General features: G+C 36.1%; 1 protein-coding gene and 1 long non-coding RNA gene across 7 annotated transcripts in view; one reads left to right on the plus strand and one right to left on the minus strand.

Annotated features, from left to right (window-relative positions):
- The window catches only part of LOC102153462, a 55115-nt gene that overhangs the window by 20919 nt on the left and 14583 nt on the right, over positions 1-19613 (plus strand). For all 4 annotated transcript variants that reach the window (XR_005369550.1, XR_005369549.1, XR_005369551.1 and 1 more), the window contains 2 exons: positions 12113-12272; positions 14755-14903. This is a non-coding gene — a long non-coding RNA (uncharacterized LOC102153462). The remainder of the gene's footprint in view (positions 1-12112; positions 12273-14754; positions 14904-19613) is intronic.
- C14H7orf31 (chromosome 14 C7orf31 homolog) overlaps positions 1-19613 on the minus strand; it is a 35060-nt gene that overhangs the window by 6468 nt on the left and 8979 nt on the right. For 2 of the 3 annotated variants that reach the window (XM_038557142.1, XM_038557143.1), the window contains exons 3-7: positions 17646-17813; positions 9007-9078; positions 6781-6810; positions 3541-3722; positions 1701-1789 (exon numbers count right to left, since the gene is read on the minus strand). In XM_038557142.1, the coding sequence (XP_038413070.1) occupies positions 1701-1789; positions 3541-3722; positions 6781-6810; positions 9007-9078; positions 17646-17813 (541 nt within the window). Of the gene's footprint in view, positions 1-1700; positions 1790-3540; positions 3723-6780; positions 6811-9006; positions 9079-14163; positions 14270-17645; positions 17814-19613 lie in introns of all 3 variants that reach the window. The other variant, XM_038557144.1, reaches the window with a different exon arrangement.

Consider the following 19613-nt stretch of genomic DNA (forward strand, 5'->3'; position numbering starts at 1 on the left):
ATCAGGTTTAATAGGAAAACAAGAACAGGTTTATTTTGGAGACCCCTTTGCCCTTCTGGAGAGCTTAGTTCTAGGAACACTGGTTCCTTAGTGGGTCGTGTTTCACTTAATTCTTTTGTATCAGCATCATTTTTACATTAAGAAGTTGCGATTAAGAATTTTTTTCATTTACATATGAAACATAGCACAAAGGAGAGAGGGTGTAAATAAGAAATGAAAGACTGGCAGAGATATTTTCCTTTGGTATCTAGTTAGGTCTTGGGAAGAAAGAGTTCAAGGGAGAAGAGGATGCACAATGGGAGGAAAGGCTGCCTGAGTTGGAGGAGGGAAAGTGGAGGGGTGGGTGAGACCATAAATGGGGAAACATGCAGGGTAGAGCAGAAACCCACCAGTTTATTTCTCATTCTGGATACGTTAGTTGTTGCTGGAGATGAGCAAGTAGGGGGTGGGGTCCAGGGTGCTGGTGGTGAAGGAGAGGTGAACTGTGGGCAGCCAATTATTTGATAAGATGTTACATTTCTAAAGAAGGTACCTGTGTCCTTGCCAAATTCATTGTGGTTAGTTGAGGGTGAATGTGGATTATGGGTTATGGATGCTTTTGTGCAGAGACAGAACTGTTTTAGGAATGAGGAATGTATCTCTAGGAGGGGGATGGGGACTGTACATTAGAAATATGGCAGATGGTTCAAGAAAGAAACCACACTCCTCTGTAAGGGTGATATGAGTGGATGCTCTTTCCAAGGAAACCCAAAGTTCTTTCCAAATATTTACAGTTAAGGAAAATTGGATAGTAGGTTCAGTTAGGCTCTGAAAATGGTTTGTTAAAATACTCTAGTCAAAGATAGAGGTTTATGGCATTTGACCTCTGTGGTTATTATAGCTCATCTTACTCAAAAGATGATTACAAGGGGCACCTGAGTGGCTCAGTTGGTTAAGCATCTGACTCTTTTTTTTTTTAATTATCAAAAAATTTTTAAGCATCTGAATCTTGATTTTGGCTCAGGTCATGAGATTGAGCCCCTGTGTTGGGCTCTGAGTTGAGCCTGCTTAAGGTTGTCTCTGTTTCTCTGCATACCCCCGACTCCCTCACACTTTTTCAAAAAATAAGATGATCCTAAGGTAGATTTTATCCTAAAGAGTATTTTCATATTGCAAAAACTAAGAGTTGAGTTCTTGAGAAATAGAATAAAAATCTTAAATAGTTCCAAAAATATATCTCCTGGCTATTAGACAGAAAACCTTTTTAAAAATCTTTGGCCACTTGGGGAGGTAATGACAAAAACAGCCAAAGTATTTTAAGCAATTTGTTTGCCAATTATAAAAGGAAAAGGAGTGTTCTCATTGGCTTGGTAATGGCTAGAAATGGCCAGTGAGAAGAGGTCCCTGAGGGGACCTGTGTATATTTGTAGTTAATATACTATGAATTATAAGAATAGAGTTGGGGGATACATAGTGAAATGCAGCCCTCCACCTTCTTTCAGTGTGGGAACCTTTTTTGTTATACTTGTGGAAATGTTACATAACTGCCAAAGTATGTGAAATCAACTAAGAAAACAAAAACATGTGAATTATGGTCAAAATCTCAAGGTTTTTTTAACCAGATAGAAAATAAAACAATCCATCTTTGGGGTTTTTATAAATGTATAGTGTGAAAACATTTTTAAACTTTGTTTTAAAAACACAGTTTAAAAGATACTTACATCATAATATACACCCTGACCTGGCCAAGTCAAGGCTTTCTTTTTTGAATCCATTGGAAAATCAAGCAGTTCGTATCTGTAAGGATTACCTGAAATTTTCAGGAAAAGCACTGTTATCTGTAATATGCAAGAATAGTTTTCTATGAATAGAGTTCTGGGGTGCAAGAAATAGAAATAAGATGCTAGCCCTGTACTGCACCTCTCTGATTAATGAAAGGGATTCTTAGGTAAGTCATCACTTTTAAATTTAAATTTTCCTGGATCCTCTTTCTGGTCTCTGAAGGCTTGGCAAATACATTTCTATACTACTTGATTTGGGCTTTCTCTGACTAAATATCAAGAAATGGAATTAACACTTGCTTACCAAAAAGGCACTGAAGGAGAACATTTTAAAGATTATGCCGTCTTAGGTATTAGTGGTAGTTTGATAAGCTTTATCAAACACAGCATGGCCTCCTCGGGCCCTATAATAAGTTCCACATTAAATAATGCTCTGTACATCCATCCTTATATGTAATAAGAACAAAGGCTGGCATTTATTGAACATTTACCATATGCCAGTGCTGTACTATGTGTTTTATATACATCATCACATTACAATGAGGAAAGTACTATAATTTCCACTTTAATGAATGAAACTGAAGCACAAAGAAAGTAAGCAATTTGCCCAAGATCACACAGCTAGTTAAGTGGAGTAATTCAAACTCAGGCAATCTGGTACTAGGCCTGCACTCTTAATCCACATACTATCAATTTCTGTTAAAGAAGAGTTAAAGTAAGTGTAAAAAAAAAAAAAAAGAGAGTAGAAATACTAATGCAGTAGTAGTTTTTGGAAAGATATTTTATAAGGGTTATTACAACAAACTTATCCTTTTAAAGTCCTCTAAGAGGGACTTTGCTATGTTTCACGGTGAGTGGTAGAGCGAGAATCCTACCTATGCAGTCTGACTCCATAGTTCTTAAACACTCCATGATTATGTCTCTCAAATTGTTACTGTCTCCTAATAAGGTACTGAAGCTGATGTTGATGATGGCAAACATTTGGGTCCAAATATTTATATACCGAGAAACTGCATTTATAGGACAGTTCTTGGGTCTTGCCTATCTCACAGCTTAAATTCATTCAACAGATGGTTTTCTCTACCTACCATGCACCTGTTCTGTCACCTTCAGTTACCTTTTCTCTAGGACCTTCAATCTGTCTCCATAGGTTTCTCCTCTGTTTTAAGGTATCTAGTGTGGGAGAGTCTTGATGATTAGTGTATGGCCTTACGGTCCTAATAAAACACATCTGGAAAGACTCCAAGGCCTGCATCTGAAGAAGATGCCCCAAATGTTAAGGGGACCTAAACAAACTGTTTCCATTATCTTCTGAGTCTTATTTCAATGACAGTCTTTCAATTTCATCACAACTACTATACCTGTATCTAGACCCTGATGCTCTGAGCCAAATATCATTGTTGTGCTGATCACCTGAGCTAGGGTGAAATCTTTAAAAGCTAAACCATAAGAGAGAACAGGAAGGAAATAAAAATAGGCAATACAGGAAGAATAATAAAAATAATTCTATAATGCCTGGTTTCTGATTCTACCATGGGAGAGACTCTATATAAAGAAGAAAAGCTAAGCGCACATGCAGAGAATCTGATTTACTTAGTCTGTGGTTAGGGCCCTGCATGATTCTAAAGTGTGGCCACAGTTAAGAACAACTTTCATAATCTACTGGTGGGTCACACTTTTGTGACTTGAGTTCTCTGCCCTACTTTCTTTAATTTTATTATTGAATAAAATTCAAATATGAGAAGAATCAATACTGTTCTGATATCAAATCACATTTTACCTCTTGTTTTCAAAATCGTTGTATCATAAGCCTTTGTTGGAACAGTGGGAGGAAATGGCTGTTGGTTTCGGGCTTTAATGCCGGTGTAGAGATCCTTAGGTGAGGTAAAGGTCGGGAACATGGCACCACGTGAGATGTGTGTGTGGTACGGGTGTTCAATTGGATATGAAGAACAGATTTCTCTGAGATTTAGTTGAGCAAACAAAACAGAATAGAAAGAAGTGCAATTGAAAAAATTAATCAAGTATTTATTGGGATTCTTCTTTGTGGTAGGTACTGTTCTAATCCCTGAGGATATGACAGTGAAACAAAGTCCCTATACTCATGGAGTTAGCTTTCTGGTAGAATGTATTCCGTTAAACGTGAAATTTTCTTAACTTTGCTAGACAAATTAATTTTTAAAATAAATCATACTGAATTCTTTATCTGTGAATAATTTTCACAACATGAAATGTAGTTTTTAGAATGCTATAGGAAGAATTTCTAGTTGCTTTCAATTCCTACCTCTTATTTTAAGAGGGTCCCTGTACTTTATTTTATGGGATCATTTTGGGCATTCTGTATGCAAAGTGATCTCTAACCATCTTGCATTAAACTTTTCAACCCAGGCCATCTGTTTCTTTTAAGCAGTCAACAAAATATACTGCCCGTTTATGTACACAGTACTCTTTGGAAATCAAAAAGCCAAAAATAGCTAGTATACTAGCTGATGGGAAAAAAAGTTAAAAAAAAAACCCACAGGGATATAATTTTCCTATGATGTGAAAAACTAACAGTTCTTAAAAGAACTAGCAGAGGTTTAAAAAAATTTGTGAGAGCTGGCCCAGATCTGGGCCTCTATGCTTACTTGGCCCATGATGCAAATCTGTACTGAATTCATCAGCCTTGGCATCTTGATGGGCTCTCTGAAATACCTAGCAGTATAAGATTCATAACAAATTCCTTGTCTCTCATAGATACCCCAAGAAGGTTGATTTATAAGAGAAAAAGTTGACTCCAAGCAAAAGTCATTTATGAGGCCAGCTAGTTCATTTGGTTTTTGTGTAAAGTGATTTGGTTTTCCTGCCTTTGTCACACGCTCTCTCAGTTGAACACATTTTTTTTTTTTTTTTTGCATTGGGTATAGCATCATTTTATTGCTAATCACTAAACACTTCTCTGATTTATTTACTTTGCTTAAAAAGTACCACATCAATTACTACATGGTTTGGTACAAGGCACAAAGTTGTCAACTCTGTGATGACATGAGAACACAGAATCAAGACTTCCTCAAATCTGACTGCTGTCTCTCATGGTCATAAAAACACTAGCCTAGTAACTGCTTTCAGTGAAGAAATACTGGCTGTACCTCATTTTATAGAAGACACAATGATTTCTACTTTTTCTAAATATATATTTCCATTGTCTAATTTGATGGATTCCATAGTTAACTATCTTCCTTGAGTTAACTTCCCCTTACAAATCCGCTTAAAAGTAAGTGATCATTTATAGTTTGAGCAAACTGTTTGTGTGAATAAAACAGGAATGAACACATTTTTGCTCATGGAAACATGTCCAGTCTACGTCGGGAAAGGATGGAGTTTACTGAGGTCTAGTAAAAAGCTCGTGTTCTAGAGGAAGTTCTTATACTTTCAGAGCCTTGGGGGCTTGCCTCATTCACCTTCATGAGACTAGGCAAGAACAATAGAAACTCACTCTTTGAAGAATGGAGATCTTCATTCCCAGAATGAGAAGTGAAGAATGGAATGAGAAAGGCAGGGGTTCAAATATTGTCCAACAGTCAGAGAGATTTAGTCACAAAACATACCAGAAAGAATGACCTAGTAAATAGAGTCTAATGATTGTCTCAGTATGTGCTAATTAACTTATCTGGGAAGAAGATTCATCCTGGTTCTCTTGAATTTTTCCCAGTATGTATCAGATTGAGCAAAGACGTAAGAATCAGTGGGAATGAGAAATCAATAAGGGATTAATTTTTAAACTTCCAATACCATTTCCCACAGACTTGATGCAGTTAAAGGAAATGTGGTATGGAGATTTCACAAAATAGTCACCTTTGTAGTCACTATTAATAGTCACTATTTTGTAGTTCCCTACAAAATATCTCAGTGGGAGGTCCTGAGACATTGTAACTACTGCATGAATAGGAATTATACTCCGAGGAGGTTGCCTTGAAATATTGTTAACCCCAACAATAAATACAACAACAATAAAGCATTTATGTGCCAGGCCTCTGCTAACTGCTTTATCTGTAATCTTTATCAGAGGATCATTCAACAAGCTAAATGCTACTAGCATGTTCCCAGAGGTCAGGGCAGGGTGGCCCCATCTTCTAATAATCTGATGTTGCTAAGGACTTCCTGAAAAGGCCATTACATTGGTTTTCGTTGTATCTTGTTCTCATCACAAAGACATGACCAGAGAGTAGAGACTGACTTCTTAATTTAGAAGACAAATTCTAAAGGCCAAGATCATGTTAAATCACAAAAAAAGAACAACAAAAATTTTAAAAGCCATTTTTTTACCCCCTAGGGATTGGTCCCCTTGATAGGAAGTCAATTTGCAAAATGATTTTATTGGATCCTTCTGATTTTGTAAACCTGTAGTCAGGATTTTGGCTTTGTGAAGAAGGGATAAAAGGTAGAAGTTAGGAAGGCAGGGAGAGGCCCTGATTAATTCTGATCATTTGGGATTGAGGCAGAAATATTTTTCCCCTCAGATTCTAGAAACTATTTCCTGGGTGATAATATTAAGTTATATCTGGCAATGATTTAGCAAAGCATATTTTACTTGAAGACCTGTGAGCTATGGACTCTATGTCTTGAGGAATCTCATATGAGATTTCATTAAAAATTTTGTATGTATTACAAAGGTTATTTTTGTTAAAATCTGAATAAAGTATGGATTTTAGTTAAAGGTAATGCATCAGTATTGGCTCATGAATTGTGACAAATGTACCATACTAATATAGGATGTTAATAGGGAGATTGGGTATGAGATATATAGGAACTCTATACTATTTTTCAAATAATTCTGTAAATTTAAACTGTACTTAATTTAAAAAATTTATTTAAAAAAGCCTAGCAAGGTATTATATAATTAACCAGCCTCCTCCCCCCACTTGTTAAAAATAAAAATCTTTCATAAAAAGGCACATTTATCCTCACACTGAGACATAGAGATTGCCAATATTTCTTTTCTTGATTATAACAGGGAAGGAAAATGTAAGTATATACTTACGCTACTGTTGAATTAGGTGGTTTGGGCATCCTAGAATAAAAACGGAAATAAATCCCCATTTATATTAAAGATTTTTAAAAGCATATGTTCCTATTAGAAGAATAGTGATGTATCTCATTTTCAAACTACAGTGTCTTTAAGATAATATTCTCAATTGATGTTCTGGAACACTGAATATTGACCGGATAGAGAGATAGGATGTCCTCACATCTCAGTTTTAGTGACCAATCTAACTTCAGTCCCATTCAGCACCCATTTGCATTTCCTACTTGCAGCGCATGTGCAAAACTGACTGTTTCTAACAATACCATGGTTTTGGTTCTGACATTCACCCTCGTAATCAGGCAATAGCCAAAGTGCTCTGTGGCAGCCTGACACCATGCATGTGGTGCAGTTACATGACCTAAGGTGACCCGAGTGTGTCCTGATGGGGCAAGATATATAAGTACTATGTGTGCTTTGTCCCTTTGCTCAGGATTGCTGATCTCTCGTGATAGTAAATACTGCCTAGATGCCAGAAAGGCTAGAACAAAATTGAACAAGTTCCTGGAGGCCTGGCTTTTCTGAATCAGCTCATTTGAAAGTTGTGTACTTACTAATTACTCTGAGCCCTGCCTGCCAAGAAATAATACTGTAGCCCGGGAACAAAGTCCACATGCGAGAAGGACTGTCACCTACTTTTGTTGGATTCAACACTTAGTTTCAGCTGATGCAGACATTTCTGAAATATTTCAGGCATGAAAAATAAATACAGTGATATCTGTTGATAGCAAAAATCTATAAAAAGGATTATAAGGTTTAATTTGTACATGTTTATTCAGAAAGTGGTATATAAGCCTTATAATTTTCTGAGTCTACAGTGTATTATAAACACATAATTCGCATTAATTTTAAGGTTTATATATTTATTTGGACTCCCAAGTTTGTAGGCTTGAAATTAAAAAACAAAAACGCAAACATGTCTTCCAGTTATATTTGTGGTTGAGTTGGGGAAGAGGTGGGGGGCAATGAATATGAAGAATCCAGGGGGTCTTGAGTTACTAGATAGGCTATGAAATATGAAATCAGCATCTGAAATTTTTCTCATATGACAAATTAAGCTATGATATTGACAAGTATATACCTAAAATCTGATTCAAAATAAAAAAAAATTAAAAGAATTTTTTAAAAAATTGAGCGTTTGAAAGGTTGAATGAAAATTAAAAATGCTCATTGAGACCAGTTCCTTGATGTGAACGAGTCCATTATTTTACTGCTGCACTCTGCATTTACTTTTCCAAGTTTACTGATCCCAAAGGAATAAACAAACAGGGCCTCACAACTACAGAATTCATGTCTTTTGGGCTCCCTCTCGTGGCTGAACTCTATATTAACATCCTTCCTAAAAGCAGATTCCTGACCATTCTAATAGTTAAAGAGGTGATATTTTCATTGTTACTTCCGTGTTGTCAGTATTTTATTTTTATCTGAAAATTAAAAAGTATGCTTTTGTAATTATACACCAAATTGTTTCAAAGAAGAAAAAATATTATACTAGAAAATAATTCCTCTAAGCAAAGGATAAATTAAAAAGTATTCCTTATCTAAAAAGGAGACTTAGTAATTTTAGTACAAATTATTTGTAGATTGTCATAATGAACCTCTGTCCTCATAAATATTTTTTTTAAGATTTTATTTATTTATTTATGAGAGACACAGAGAGAGAGGCAGGCAGAGACATAGGCAGAGGGAGAAGCAGGCTCCATGCAGGGAGCCCGACGTGGGACTCGATCCCGGGTCTCCAGGATCACGCCCTGGGCTGAAGACAGATGCTCAACCGCTGAGCCACCCAGGCATGCCCTGTCCTCATAAATCTTGATGAAAAAATTATGCAGAGCTGCTGGAGCATTTCCTATGAACCTTTTAAGAAATTTAATGGATTCTTACTAGACTAACTAGGTCAAAGGCAGAGAAATGGACCCAGGTGACTTGTGTGAATTCCTTTGAACATTGCTATTCTGTATTTTGTATTTTTTTCTTTTTAAATGTCACAAACTGTTAGTGGGTTTTGGTTTATTGTTTTATTTTTGTTTCTTTGGTCTTGATTTCTATTATTAATGATCCCTGTTAAAGAATACTTGTTTTTCTAAAAGTTCCCATTTTGGGGATTTTATATTTCTCATATAACTCATTTTTACTTAAGAAAGTTATTTGGTCCAATATAAGGAAAAGAAATCCCAAACTTACAAAGAATCATTTCCATAGATGTCACTTTTTTTATTCTGCGTCAAATAATAGTATTGTTCAATAGGAAGTTTTCTGTAAAGAAAAGATTAAATAGAACATCTTTTCAAATGAACATAGTGATGAGCAGATAGTAAAAGACAAATAGACTAATACAATCATGTATATATGGAAATTTAGTATATGAAAAAGTGGCATTTTAAATTAGTGGAAAAGGATTTACTTTTCAATAAACAATACAGGAAAGATTCCCTAGCCATTTAAGAAAAGTAGATTTCTATTTCATCCTATGTTTAAAGATAATTTCAGATCGATTAAAAATGTAAAGAATTGAGAAAAACATACAAATATCAAAAGAAAATATACAAAAATTATGTTTTTTTCTTCATGGTAGGGAAAACTTTTTTTTCTTAAGCAGGCTCTATGCCCAGGGCAGAGCCCGATTCAGGACCAATCTCACAATCCTGAGATCATGATCTGAACTGAAATAAAGAGTCTGATGTGTAACAGGTTGAGCCACACAGGTGCGTCCCATGTGGTGGGGAAAACATTTTAACTTAGATTTTTCTTTTAAACTCAAAATCCAAAAGGAAATTTGATAACATCAGAAGAAAAACTTTTGAAGATAGGATGGAATAAAAAAGCTCAAAGCAAAGTTTGGAAGAAATTTTTGCAATAAAGATATATAAAGGATTATCTAGAATATAACTAATAATCTATAACTAAAGATAATAAAAATGGGCAAAAAATAAGAACAGAAAAGAGAATGTGAATGTCTTATGTATATTTTCCATGCATAAGAAAACATAAACATAAGTACTCAACCAGAGAAATGCATTCTGATAACCAAGATAACCTTTATACTTATTAGAGCAAAATTATAGTTTGATAATATAACACAGTTGGCCAAGAGTATGGGGAAATGGATACTTTTACATTCTACCATGAGAATATAAAGCATTTAGGCTATTGTTCTAGAATTGAAAATATTCATATATTATGACCCGTAACTTTCACTTAGGATTTTCCCTAGAGAAACATTTGTGTATGAGCTCAAGGAGGCCCATACAAGAATATTCATTACATATAGTTAATGCCAAAAAGTAAAGGAAAACAATATGAAAATGGCTAAATAGTTTATGAACTATTAATCTTTAGCATCTATGTTGTTGAACACAAAGAGAATTAGATAGATCTGTGTTTACAGTCTCTAGATTATACAGAGAAAAAAGAACCAAGTTGCCTACAACTATATATCCAGTGATTCCACACATAAACAATATAATACATTTATTTCCAGTGGGTACATGAATAATTATGTAATTGTGTAACAAAAGGTATGAAAGTAGACATACCAAAGTGGTAGCTGTGATTCCCTTTAGGAAGGAAACTGGGATTGGTGGGGTAGTGGTCTAACGAAACTAGACCTTGTGTTTGGTTTCTTTTTAGAAAGACTTATTTTTCTTCGAGCAGTTTTAGGTTCACAGCAAAGTTGAGAGAAGGTAGAGAGATTTCCCTTTATAAAGTGTACCCTTTATCCCCACACATGCTTAGCCTCCCTCATTATTAACATCTCCCACCGGACTGGTAAATTTGCTACAACTGATGAACCTACATCATTTTCACCTAAAGTTCATAGCTTACATTAGCCTTCACTTTTGGTGCTTGTAATGTTTTAATATACATTGTAGGACTCAACTGTCACTTGGGGCTCCTAGTATCTTTTAAATACTTATCTTTTATCTCATCAACCCAAGACAGATTCTCGAAAACTTGCTTTTTCATCCCCCGAGAGTGGTCCTAGAGTGTGAAGGTTATTTTTACCCCACAAGAATGCTAACCAAGAGAGCCCTATAGTTGAGGATGTGCTTCATAATTAGGTAGCTTAAGTGACCAGCAGTCTGGCTTTCTTCAGTTACTCCAGTGCTTGCTCCGTGGCTTCATAAACTAAGTTATCATGGAGGCAGGGCAGAAATTATGAATAGATTCAGCAACATGAACTTCTCATCAAACTGACCTGGCCACATCTGAGTTTGCCAGCAGAAGTTACTAAACCTACGTATTTCATAGAGAAAAATCTCCCTGGGTGTACTAGTGAGCCAGCTGGTGGGAGGCTGATTACACGGGACCCCTTCCATCATGAAAGAGATGATTTATCCCCACATGAGTAGATACTTAGATGGATTTCCCTTTCCTTTTCACTCTACGTCTGCCACTTACGTCACCAGTGGACTTACTGATTACCTTATGCACTGCATGCCATTTGAAAAAATACAACTTTTGACTAAGGAACTCAATTTACCACAAAAGATGTCACTGATTGGATTTAAAGGATACTCTGGTCTTATCATATTTACAGAATGTAGACCAGCCTAATAATGATTCATTTGTGGCTGAAGCTGTTCTCAAGAGTGTGGCACATGCTCTGAACCAGTGACCAATAAATGGTTTCTCCCACAGTTGGAATGGATGGTTTAAAAAATGAAAAAAAATTTACTTCCTTCTCAACCACTTGAGTTTTGCTGGTTTTGATGTCAAGGGAGAAATGCTTCATCAGGAAACACACTGGCTCCATTGAATTGGAAGCTGAACTGATGATGTGGTCATTGGGGCTCCTTATGATTGGGGAAAACAGGCAAGAAAGGATTATACCAAGTGGCCTGGGATGATTGATCCTGAATGTCAAGAGTAAGAAGACTGCTGTTATTCAATGATGGGGAAAAGGAGTATTTCTAGACTCTAAAGAATCTTTTGGACACCTCCTAGTATTGTTTCTAGTGGCATAAAGTTAACAGAATACTGGAGCAGCCTCACAAAGGCAAAACCACTGACTGCTAGATCTCTCAGGAAGAAAACTAGTGGGGAGGGGGGCTCTACCAGGTAATGAACTCCTACCAGCTCAGGTGCTGGTTGAGGGCAAGGGAACTTGGATGTATATATAATTATATTAACATATAGATAATTATATAGTATGTTTTAATATATTATAATATATAATTATAATATATAAAGATTATAACATATAACACATTGATTATATTTCTATGTACTAACTAGTTTAATTCTTTTCATTCATCCTTTTCCCTTATTTCCTTATTACTCTATATAGGATATTGGTGATGGTTTACTTCATTAAGTGCACAGCTGAGGACTATGAGGACGAGCTTAGGACTGAACTAGAGAGGAGAACATCACCCAGAGATCTTGGACTTGGAGCTGGATGCAGGACCTAATGCATCTAAACTCTTGAGTTTTCCCTTTTGGGGGAGGTGAGCGCATTTTCAGTTGTATGAAAAAGGCTTGCATTTTCTTATATTGGCAGTGATTCTCAAACTTCGCTACATGTTAGAATTACCTTAGGGATTTTCTTGAAATGCAGATTCTGTCTCAGTCAATCTGGGGTGGGGTCCAAGATTTTGCATTCACCATTTCCTAGATGCTGCTGGTCCACGGAACTCATGTTGAATAGAAAAGTGTATTATTTCTGTTGCTGCTGTTATTTAGCATGGCAGTCGACTGGCACAGATGGCTTACATCTTCATCATACCCTCTGTACATTTTGTTAATTTCTCACACTTCACTTGCCCAGGAAGAATCCAGAAAACCTGCTTTCCAGCCTCCTGAGCAATCAGGGTGCAAATGTGTGCCCTAAGTTTTGTCAGTCATCCATATCTGCACTAGACTTTGATTTGAATGTGAGTAGCCTAAGAACACAGGCTTCTTTCTTTAAGAATAAAATAATATAACCAAGTTGTATCTCAATTTCAGTAGTTTCACTCCAATTTTTTTCTGTTACATTGTACATCCTTTTGATTTTCAGAGTCAGCTCTTAATTTCAAGGGAATACTAATAATATTAATACTGTGTATAGATACTTGTATATCTCTGAGTACCTTTTCTGTTAGATTAACTTATTACTTGTTTTACTTGTTACATGCTCTTCCTTTGGGACATAAGTTTTCCTTATGATAATTATGCTTGTTCTTAATAGCTATCACTTTTTTTTTTGAAGATTTTATTTATTAAATAAAGAGAGAGGGCAGAGAAACGAGTAGAGGGAGAAGCAGGCTCCATGCAGGGAACCCGACATGGGACTGATCCCAATCCCAAGGTCTCCAGGATCACACCTTGGGCTGAAGATGGTGCTAAACCGCTGAGCCACCCAGGCTGCCCAATAGCCATCACTTTTTAACTCTTTAATATCCATAACTTTTTTCTCTGCCTTCTCTGTGATTTATTGTCTTTAGCCCATTATATCAATTTTCAGTGACATCTATTCTGTTTCTTGCTGCTTCTTTTTGTACTAGATCTGTGAGTGCTTTTGTGTAGTTGTTTTCTCATTTTTCCCCTTAGCCCTGTGATCTTCCCTTTTATAATGTTCTATTATTTAATCATCTCATTTTTTTATTGGATTCACATACTTATTTTGTCCTTTTGTAGAGAATCTACTTTTGTTTCCTGGGCTGTGTTTTTTCTCAGACTAGTTTCTTCATATGTTTTATATATTAAAAAAATATTTTTTTATATAGATATAATTTTATTATATATAATATAATATATATAAAAACATATTACATATGTAATATATATAATATATATGTGTGTCATATTTTTTCTTTTGTCTTCCTGGTTACAAAATCGCCTTACCACATGCTGTGTATTATGTGTGTTTACTTGGACAGCTCTGTCTAAACCCAGTTATTTGCTATGATATAGTGTGAGTGAATTCTTGATTATGTCATCTGAAATAAGTTTGCCTTTCTGTCTGTGCTAAAAGCTTGATGACTGAATATTGTTGTTTTCATGTTTCTTTAGCTTGATGGCATGGAGGTGGCAGAGAGTAAGTGCTGAGACTGTATCAGATAGAATACAAGCATTTTGGGTATACTCCCATCTAAGATCCTGTTAAATGTCCTCTGTAAGGCTCTTTCCTTTAAGTTAGAGAAGTAGCCATACCCTTGGGCTTCTGCTCATTCCCTCAAGTCAACACAGTATTCTAGAAGAGTACACGTTCTGTACAACTTTATCTCTCTTGAGATCTCGATGTTTTAAAATAGGGGCTTCTACTCTTGAGTCTTTTTTCTATTCTAATAGGATTGCCTACACAGTCTTTTAACCTTCTCTTCAAATTGGAGAATTATCAGGATTTTGTTGATTTACCTTGTCTCTGTATGCATTTGGAGTGTTGGAATTGGGGTTAGATGTAGCAGCTCTCAACCAATAATGTGGCTTCCCTCTATACCTCCAGCAGAGAGTCTGGAAGAATCTGGAAATAGGCATGGCCAGTTTTATTTTGGTTGTCACAATGAATGAGACTGGTATTTATAGGGCAAGGGCCAGAGATGTTAAATATCTTGCAACGTATAGAACAAAGAACTGCCCTGCTCCAAATGCCCTCTTGAGAAGCAGTTAGGAACTGAAATAAACTACACAGAAATTTTCTTTCCTTGGCACATTTAAAATGAATGGCTTTAAGGTTGTTCTCCTTTTACTATTTGGGGGCTGCTGGTAATTTCCTATTTATTTCACTTTTAGGTAACAGGAGAGGGATATTCTGTGATTTTGTTTCATAAGCATTGACCTTCAAGCATTACCACCACCATCACCACTACTACTATCATTATTTCAAAATATTCTTTAGTTCACAGGACACTATATAATCTATTTAGAAGCTCTTTAACATTTGCCAAACATGTTAGAGGAAGATCTAGTTCCCTTTTATTTTCTTTAAATTTTATTCATTTATTTCAGAGAGAGCACAAGCAGGCAGAGGGGCAGAAGGGCAGAGAGAGAGGGAGAAGCAGACTCTCTGCTGAGCCCGGAACCCAATGCTGGACTGGATTTCAGGACCCTGGGGGATCATATCTGAAGGCAGACATTTAATCGACTAAACCACCCAGGTGCCTCTCATTTCCTTTTCCTTTTTCTTTTTTTAAAGATTTTATTTATTTATGAGAGACACACAGAGAGAGGCAGAGACACAAGCAGAGAGAGAAGCAGGCTCCATGCAGGGAGCCTGATGTGGGACTTGTACCCGGGACTCCAGGATCACGCCCTGGGCCGAAGGCAGATGCTCAACCACTGAGCCATCCAAGTGTCCCTCATTTCCTTTATCTTAAACAAAGTAAAAACTATGCTACTTTACCAAGCTCAGTAGTATTTATGGGAGTGCCTGGATGGTTAAGCACCTGACTCTTGATTTCAGCTCTGGTCCTGATCTCAGGGTCCTGAGATTGTACCCATGTGGGCTCCAAGTTCAGTGTACAGTTAGCTTGAGATTCTCTTTCCCTCTGCCCCTGCCCTGGTTTTCACACTTGCTTGCATTCTCTCTTTCTGTCTCAATAAATAAATAAAATCTTAAAGTGTTTATGGAAGTGCAAAGAGTTATAAATTATTACTTCGTAACTTCATTCTTCAAAGCAAATGTACGCTGGTTTAGGTGATGAAAACTTTGCTTGGAATTTCTGATACTTGCACCTATTGTTAAGTAGATACTGTTAAAGTTCCTTCAAAAGAGTTTTATTTAGAGAATGTCATAAAGTGTCAGAAGGAAGAGTGATGTTGGAAGGGGTAGGCTGCATTGGAACATGTGTATATAAATGTATGTGATTATATTTTCATTAGTAAGCCACATTCTTTTATGTTCTTAACCTCAGATGACACATAGTAAGACATCTCACTAGACATTTAACTTAGAAGTAGGTACTTTCAGTTTACCGAGTCCTTTGACTGAGGGGTTGGTGAGGCACAGGAGTGATCCTGTTCCCCATGCATACAGTGGTGTATGTGTGGCGCCACAATAGCCCACTGCACATGCCCTCCATGGAAAGTGGTAGGGCACGACTGTCAGCACAAGCTTTTATGGATCAGATGAGGCCTGACCCCACAGACAGCTGGAGAATAATCTGCTATTCTGTTTAAAAGGCTCTTTTTGGGGAGAAAAGAAAAATACTGTGACAGACGTTATTTCCTAATAGGAAATAAGTAAAACCCTATTCTGTAGCTGTTTGTCAAGGGATATGCTTTGTATCAGAAAGTAGGACTTTGCCTTAAATAAATTTTTAAGAGATAAATATGCCAAAACAGTAATATTTAACATAAAAGGCTGTGAAGAGAACAGAACACAGGAACCTGCATTTCTGAGGTGTGGATGATGGGTGTTCTAATTGGAACAACTACTTCATCTCCCAGTGGCCTTAGGCTGCATTCAATGAGGCACGAAACACAAACCTCCCATTTCAACCTGGGTTTCCCTTAAGAAACTCATCTTTGGCTCTCTTTTTTGCACTCTGGAGTTCCATGAATATAATTCTGATCCTTTTAGAATGTTGTGCATTTTTTAATACCTAAATTTTGAAGATAATAGATGTAAGCTCTGTAAGGAGTCATACCTCTAGTATCTAGAACAATGCTTGCTGTACTCAAATTATTGAACAAATGAATATTTTTATTTTTAAGTAACATTTTGAATATTATTATTGAGTAAACAATGAATGGAATGGACAGATGAAAAGAACTTGCTTGAGCTTTGGAGTCCAAGAAATGTGGACTCCATTTCCCGTTCCACAACTTCACAGTTGTCTGATCCAGGAAAGGTACTGAATCTTCCAGGTGTCTCTGTGTATTGTAAAACCAGGATAACAATAGTCTCTTCACAAAAGTATTATAAATCTATTTATTTTATATTATAAAGTAAGTTCCATGAGAGTGGGGACTTAAAAAAAATCTGTTGGATGAAGCCATGATCTTGAGGCCCTTGCTATCTATAGTGTGTCAATATTTGCATCTTTCCAATTGGACTGACAGGCCTTTTCACTTGTCTGCTTCTTATTGCTTCATTGAGGCTTCAGGAAGGTTGTCGGCTGCCATCTGTCATTATTTTGGCTGTTGCTCTTTCTATGTGCAGCTTGTCTTTCCTAATTTATTTTTTTTTAATTGCTTTAGAACAAAAAACTAGTTAGATTGTTAGTAAACTAGGTAAGCAGGATTGTTAGATAAAGCAGGAGCAGTAGGCTCTGTATGAAGGTTTGATAGATTGTGCTTGAGTAAATTTCATAGTTTTTTAAAAATTTCATATTTTTAGTGAACAATTAATGTGACAATCTGCTGCTCAGATTTTTTTTGCTTTCTCCTCAGTTTTAATGTGTTTTGAATAAAGTTGCTGAGTGACTTTTAAGAGTTACAAATGATTATTGAAATACTTTAATATTTGAAAATGGTGCCCAGCAGATTCTAATGACTACAGATTGATGAACAAATTAGAAATCAAAAGTTCCAAAAACCAACCACATCTGTACAAATTAGGCCAGCTATTTGCGCAAGCAAAACATTTTTAATTTAATGTCTCTCAGGAATAGTCCCATTTAGTTTTAGATAAAATGTGATTAGCAAGGGAATTAATCAAAATTTCTGATTGCAATACTTAAACATCTCTAAGGATAGCAAAGACATCCATAAATGCAGATTTTTAAAAAATTATTTCACAATTAGAAGTTATGTAATTAGTTTTTCCATCTGCATCTTGTCATAAACAGTAAAAGCAGTAAGTGTGGAGGTAGATTTAATTTAACAAAGGACTTACCATAGAAGGAAAGAAAAATGAAAAATAAAGACCTCTCTGTAAAGGGCAGAAAGTTACTTACCTCGGCCAGGTTTCTCCACCAAATCCATAATGCTTATGTCCTTTGCCCATGAAACGATATTTTGGCCTGTGTTCCTCAGGGAGTGAAATGGGTATTATGCCACCATATTCCCTTTCAGCACCCCACGGAAGTCTACATTGTTGAAGTGACTCCCTTAATTCCTGATACCTGTGAAGAAAGAGACTTTTGAAATCATTTCAACATGGAATGCTGTGGTCAGAATATTTTTGTATCCAAAATTCATATATTGAAGTCCTAATGCTCAATGTGGTGATACAAGAAAGTGGGGCCTTTACTCAGTGCCTAGGTCAAGACCCTCTGGGGTCTCTGGGTGGTTCCGTGGTTGAGGGTCTGCTTTTGGCTCAGGGCATGATCCTGGGGTCCTGGGGTTGAGCCCCACATCAGGCTCCCTGCAGAGATCCTGCTTCTCCCTCTGCCTATATCTCTGCCTCTTTCTGTGTCTTTCATGAATAAATAAATTAAAAAAAAAAAAAGAGAGACCCCAGAGAGCTCGCTAGCCCCTCCTGCCATGTGAGGACACAGCAAGAAGGTGCCAGCTTTGAACCAGGAAGAAGGCTTTCATCAGAATGGGACCATGCTGGCATCATGATCTTGGACTTCAAGCCTCCAGAACTGTGAGAAATAATGTTGTTTATAAGAAGCCACCCACACTGTGGTATTTTGTTATAGCACCCAAAACAGATTAAGACAAACAACTAAAATTCCTACAGCTTCAGTATTATTTTTAGATTGCATTTTTAAACAGAATTCTCAGTGCCGAGTAGATTATGAGAGACACTGGTTATTTAGGCATCATCAGATTGCTGAAGGAACAAGGTTAAATTCTTGAGGGCTTAGAGATACCTTTTTTTTTTTTTTTTTTACAGTTGGAGTCCATGTGCGTATTTCTTTTAAACATCTTTATTGAGAGATAATTTACATGCCATACCATTCATCTACTTAAAGTGTACAATTAAATGGTTTTTAGTATATTCACAAATATGTACAGCTACCATCATAATTTTAGAACATTTTCATCACCTCAAGAAGAAACCTTATACTCTGTTTGCCTTCATTTCCCCACTTGCCCTTCCCCCAAAGCCCAAAGCCACCACTAATCTACTTTCTTTTTTCATATAAGCCTTCCTAGTACATTTGTAGTAGTAGCTCTTTATGGTTTTGATTTGCATTTTCCTAATGACTAATGCTGTTGAGCAACTTTTTGCTTATTGGCCATTTGTACATATTTTTTGGACAAATGTCTATTATTCAGATCCTTTGCCATTTTTAAATTGGGTTCTCTTTTTATTACTGAGTTGTAACACTTCTAGATACAAGTCCCTTCTCAGATATATGATTTGCAAATATTTTCTCCTACTTTATATGTTGTCTTTTCATTTTCTTGGTAGTGTCCTTCAAAGCACAAAAGTTTTTAATTTTGATAAAGTTCAGTTTATCTATTTTTTATTTTGTTTCTTATGCTTTTACTGTCAAGAATATAGTGCTGAATCCAAGATCATGAAGATTTACCCATATGTTTTCTTTTAATAGTTTTTATAGTTTTAGCTCTTACACATTTAAGTCTCTGATCCATGTTGATTTGTTGTTAATTTCTATTCATGGTGTGAGATAAGGATACAATTCATTCTTTTAACCAGCTGTTCCAGCACTATTTGTTGAAAAGAATATTCTTTCTCCATTGAGTGGTCTTGGCTAGAGATTTTTTTTTAATTTAAATTCAACTTAATTAACATGTAGTGTATTATTATTTTCAGAGGTAGAATTTAGTGATTCATCAGTTGCATATAACAACCACGTGCTCATTCCATCAAGTGCACCCTCCAGCAAACCTCTGTTTCCTATCTTTAAGAGTCTCCTATGATTGTCTTCCTCTGTTTTCATCTTATTTTTCCTTCCCTTTCCCTATATTCATGTTTTGTTTCCTAAATTCCACATAGGAGTGAAATC

This window comes from Canis lupus, chromosome 14, assembly GCF_011100685.1.
Source record: "Canis lupus familiaris isolate Mischka breed German Shepherd chromosome 14, alternate assembly UU_Cfam_GSD_1.0, whole genome shotgun sequence".
Taxonomy (NCBI): domain Eukaryota; kingdom Metazoa; phylum Chordata; class Mammalia; order Carnivora; family Canidae; genus Canis; species Canis lupus.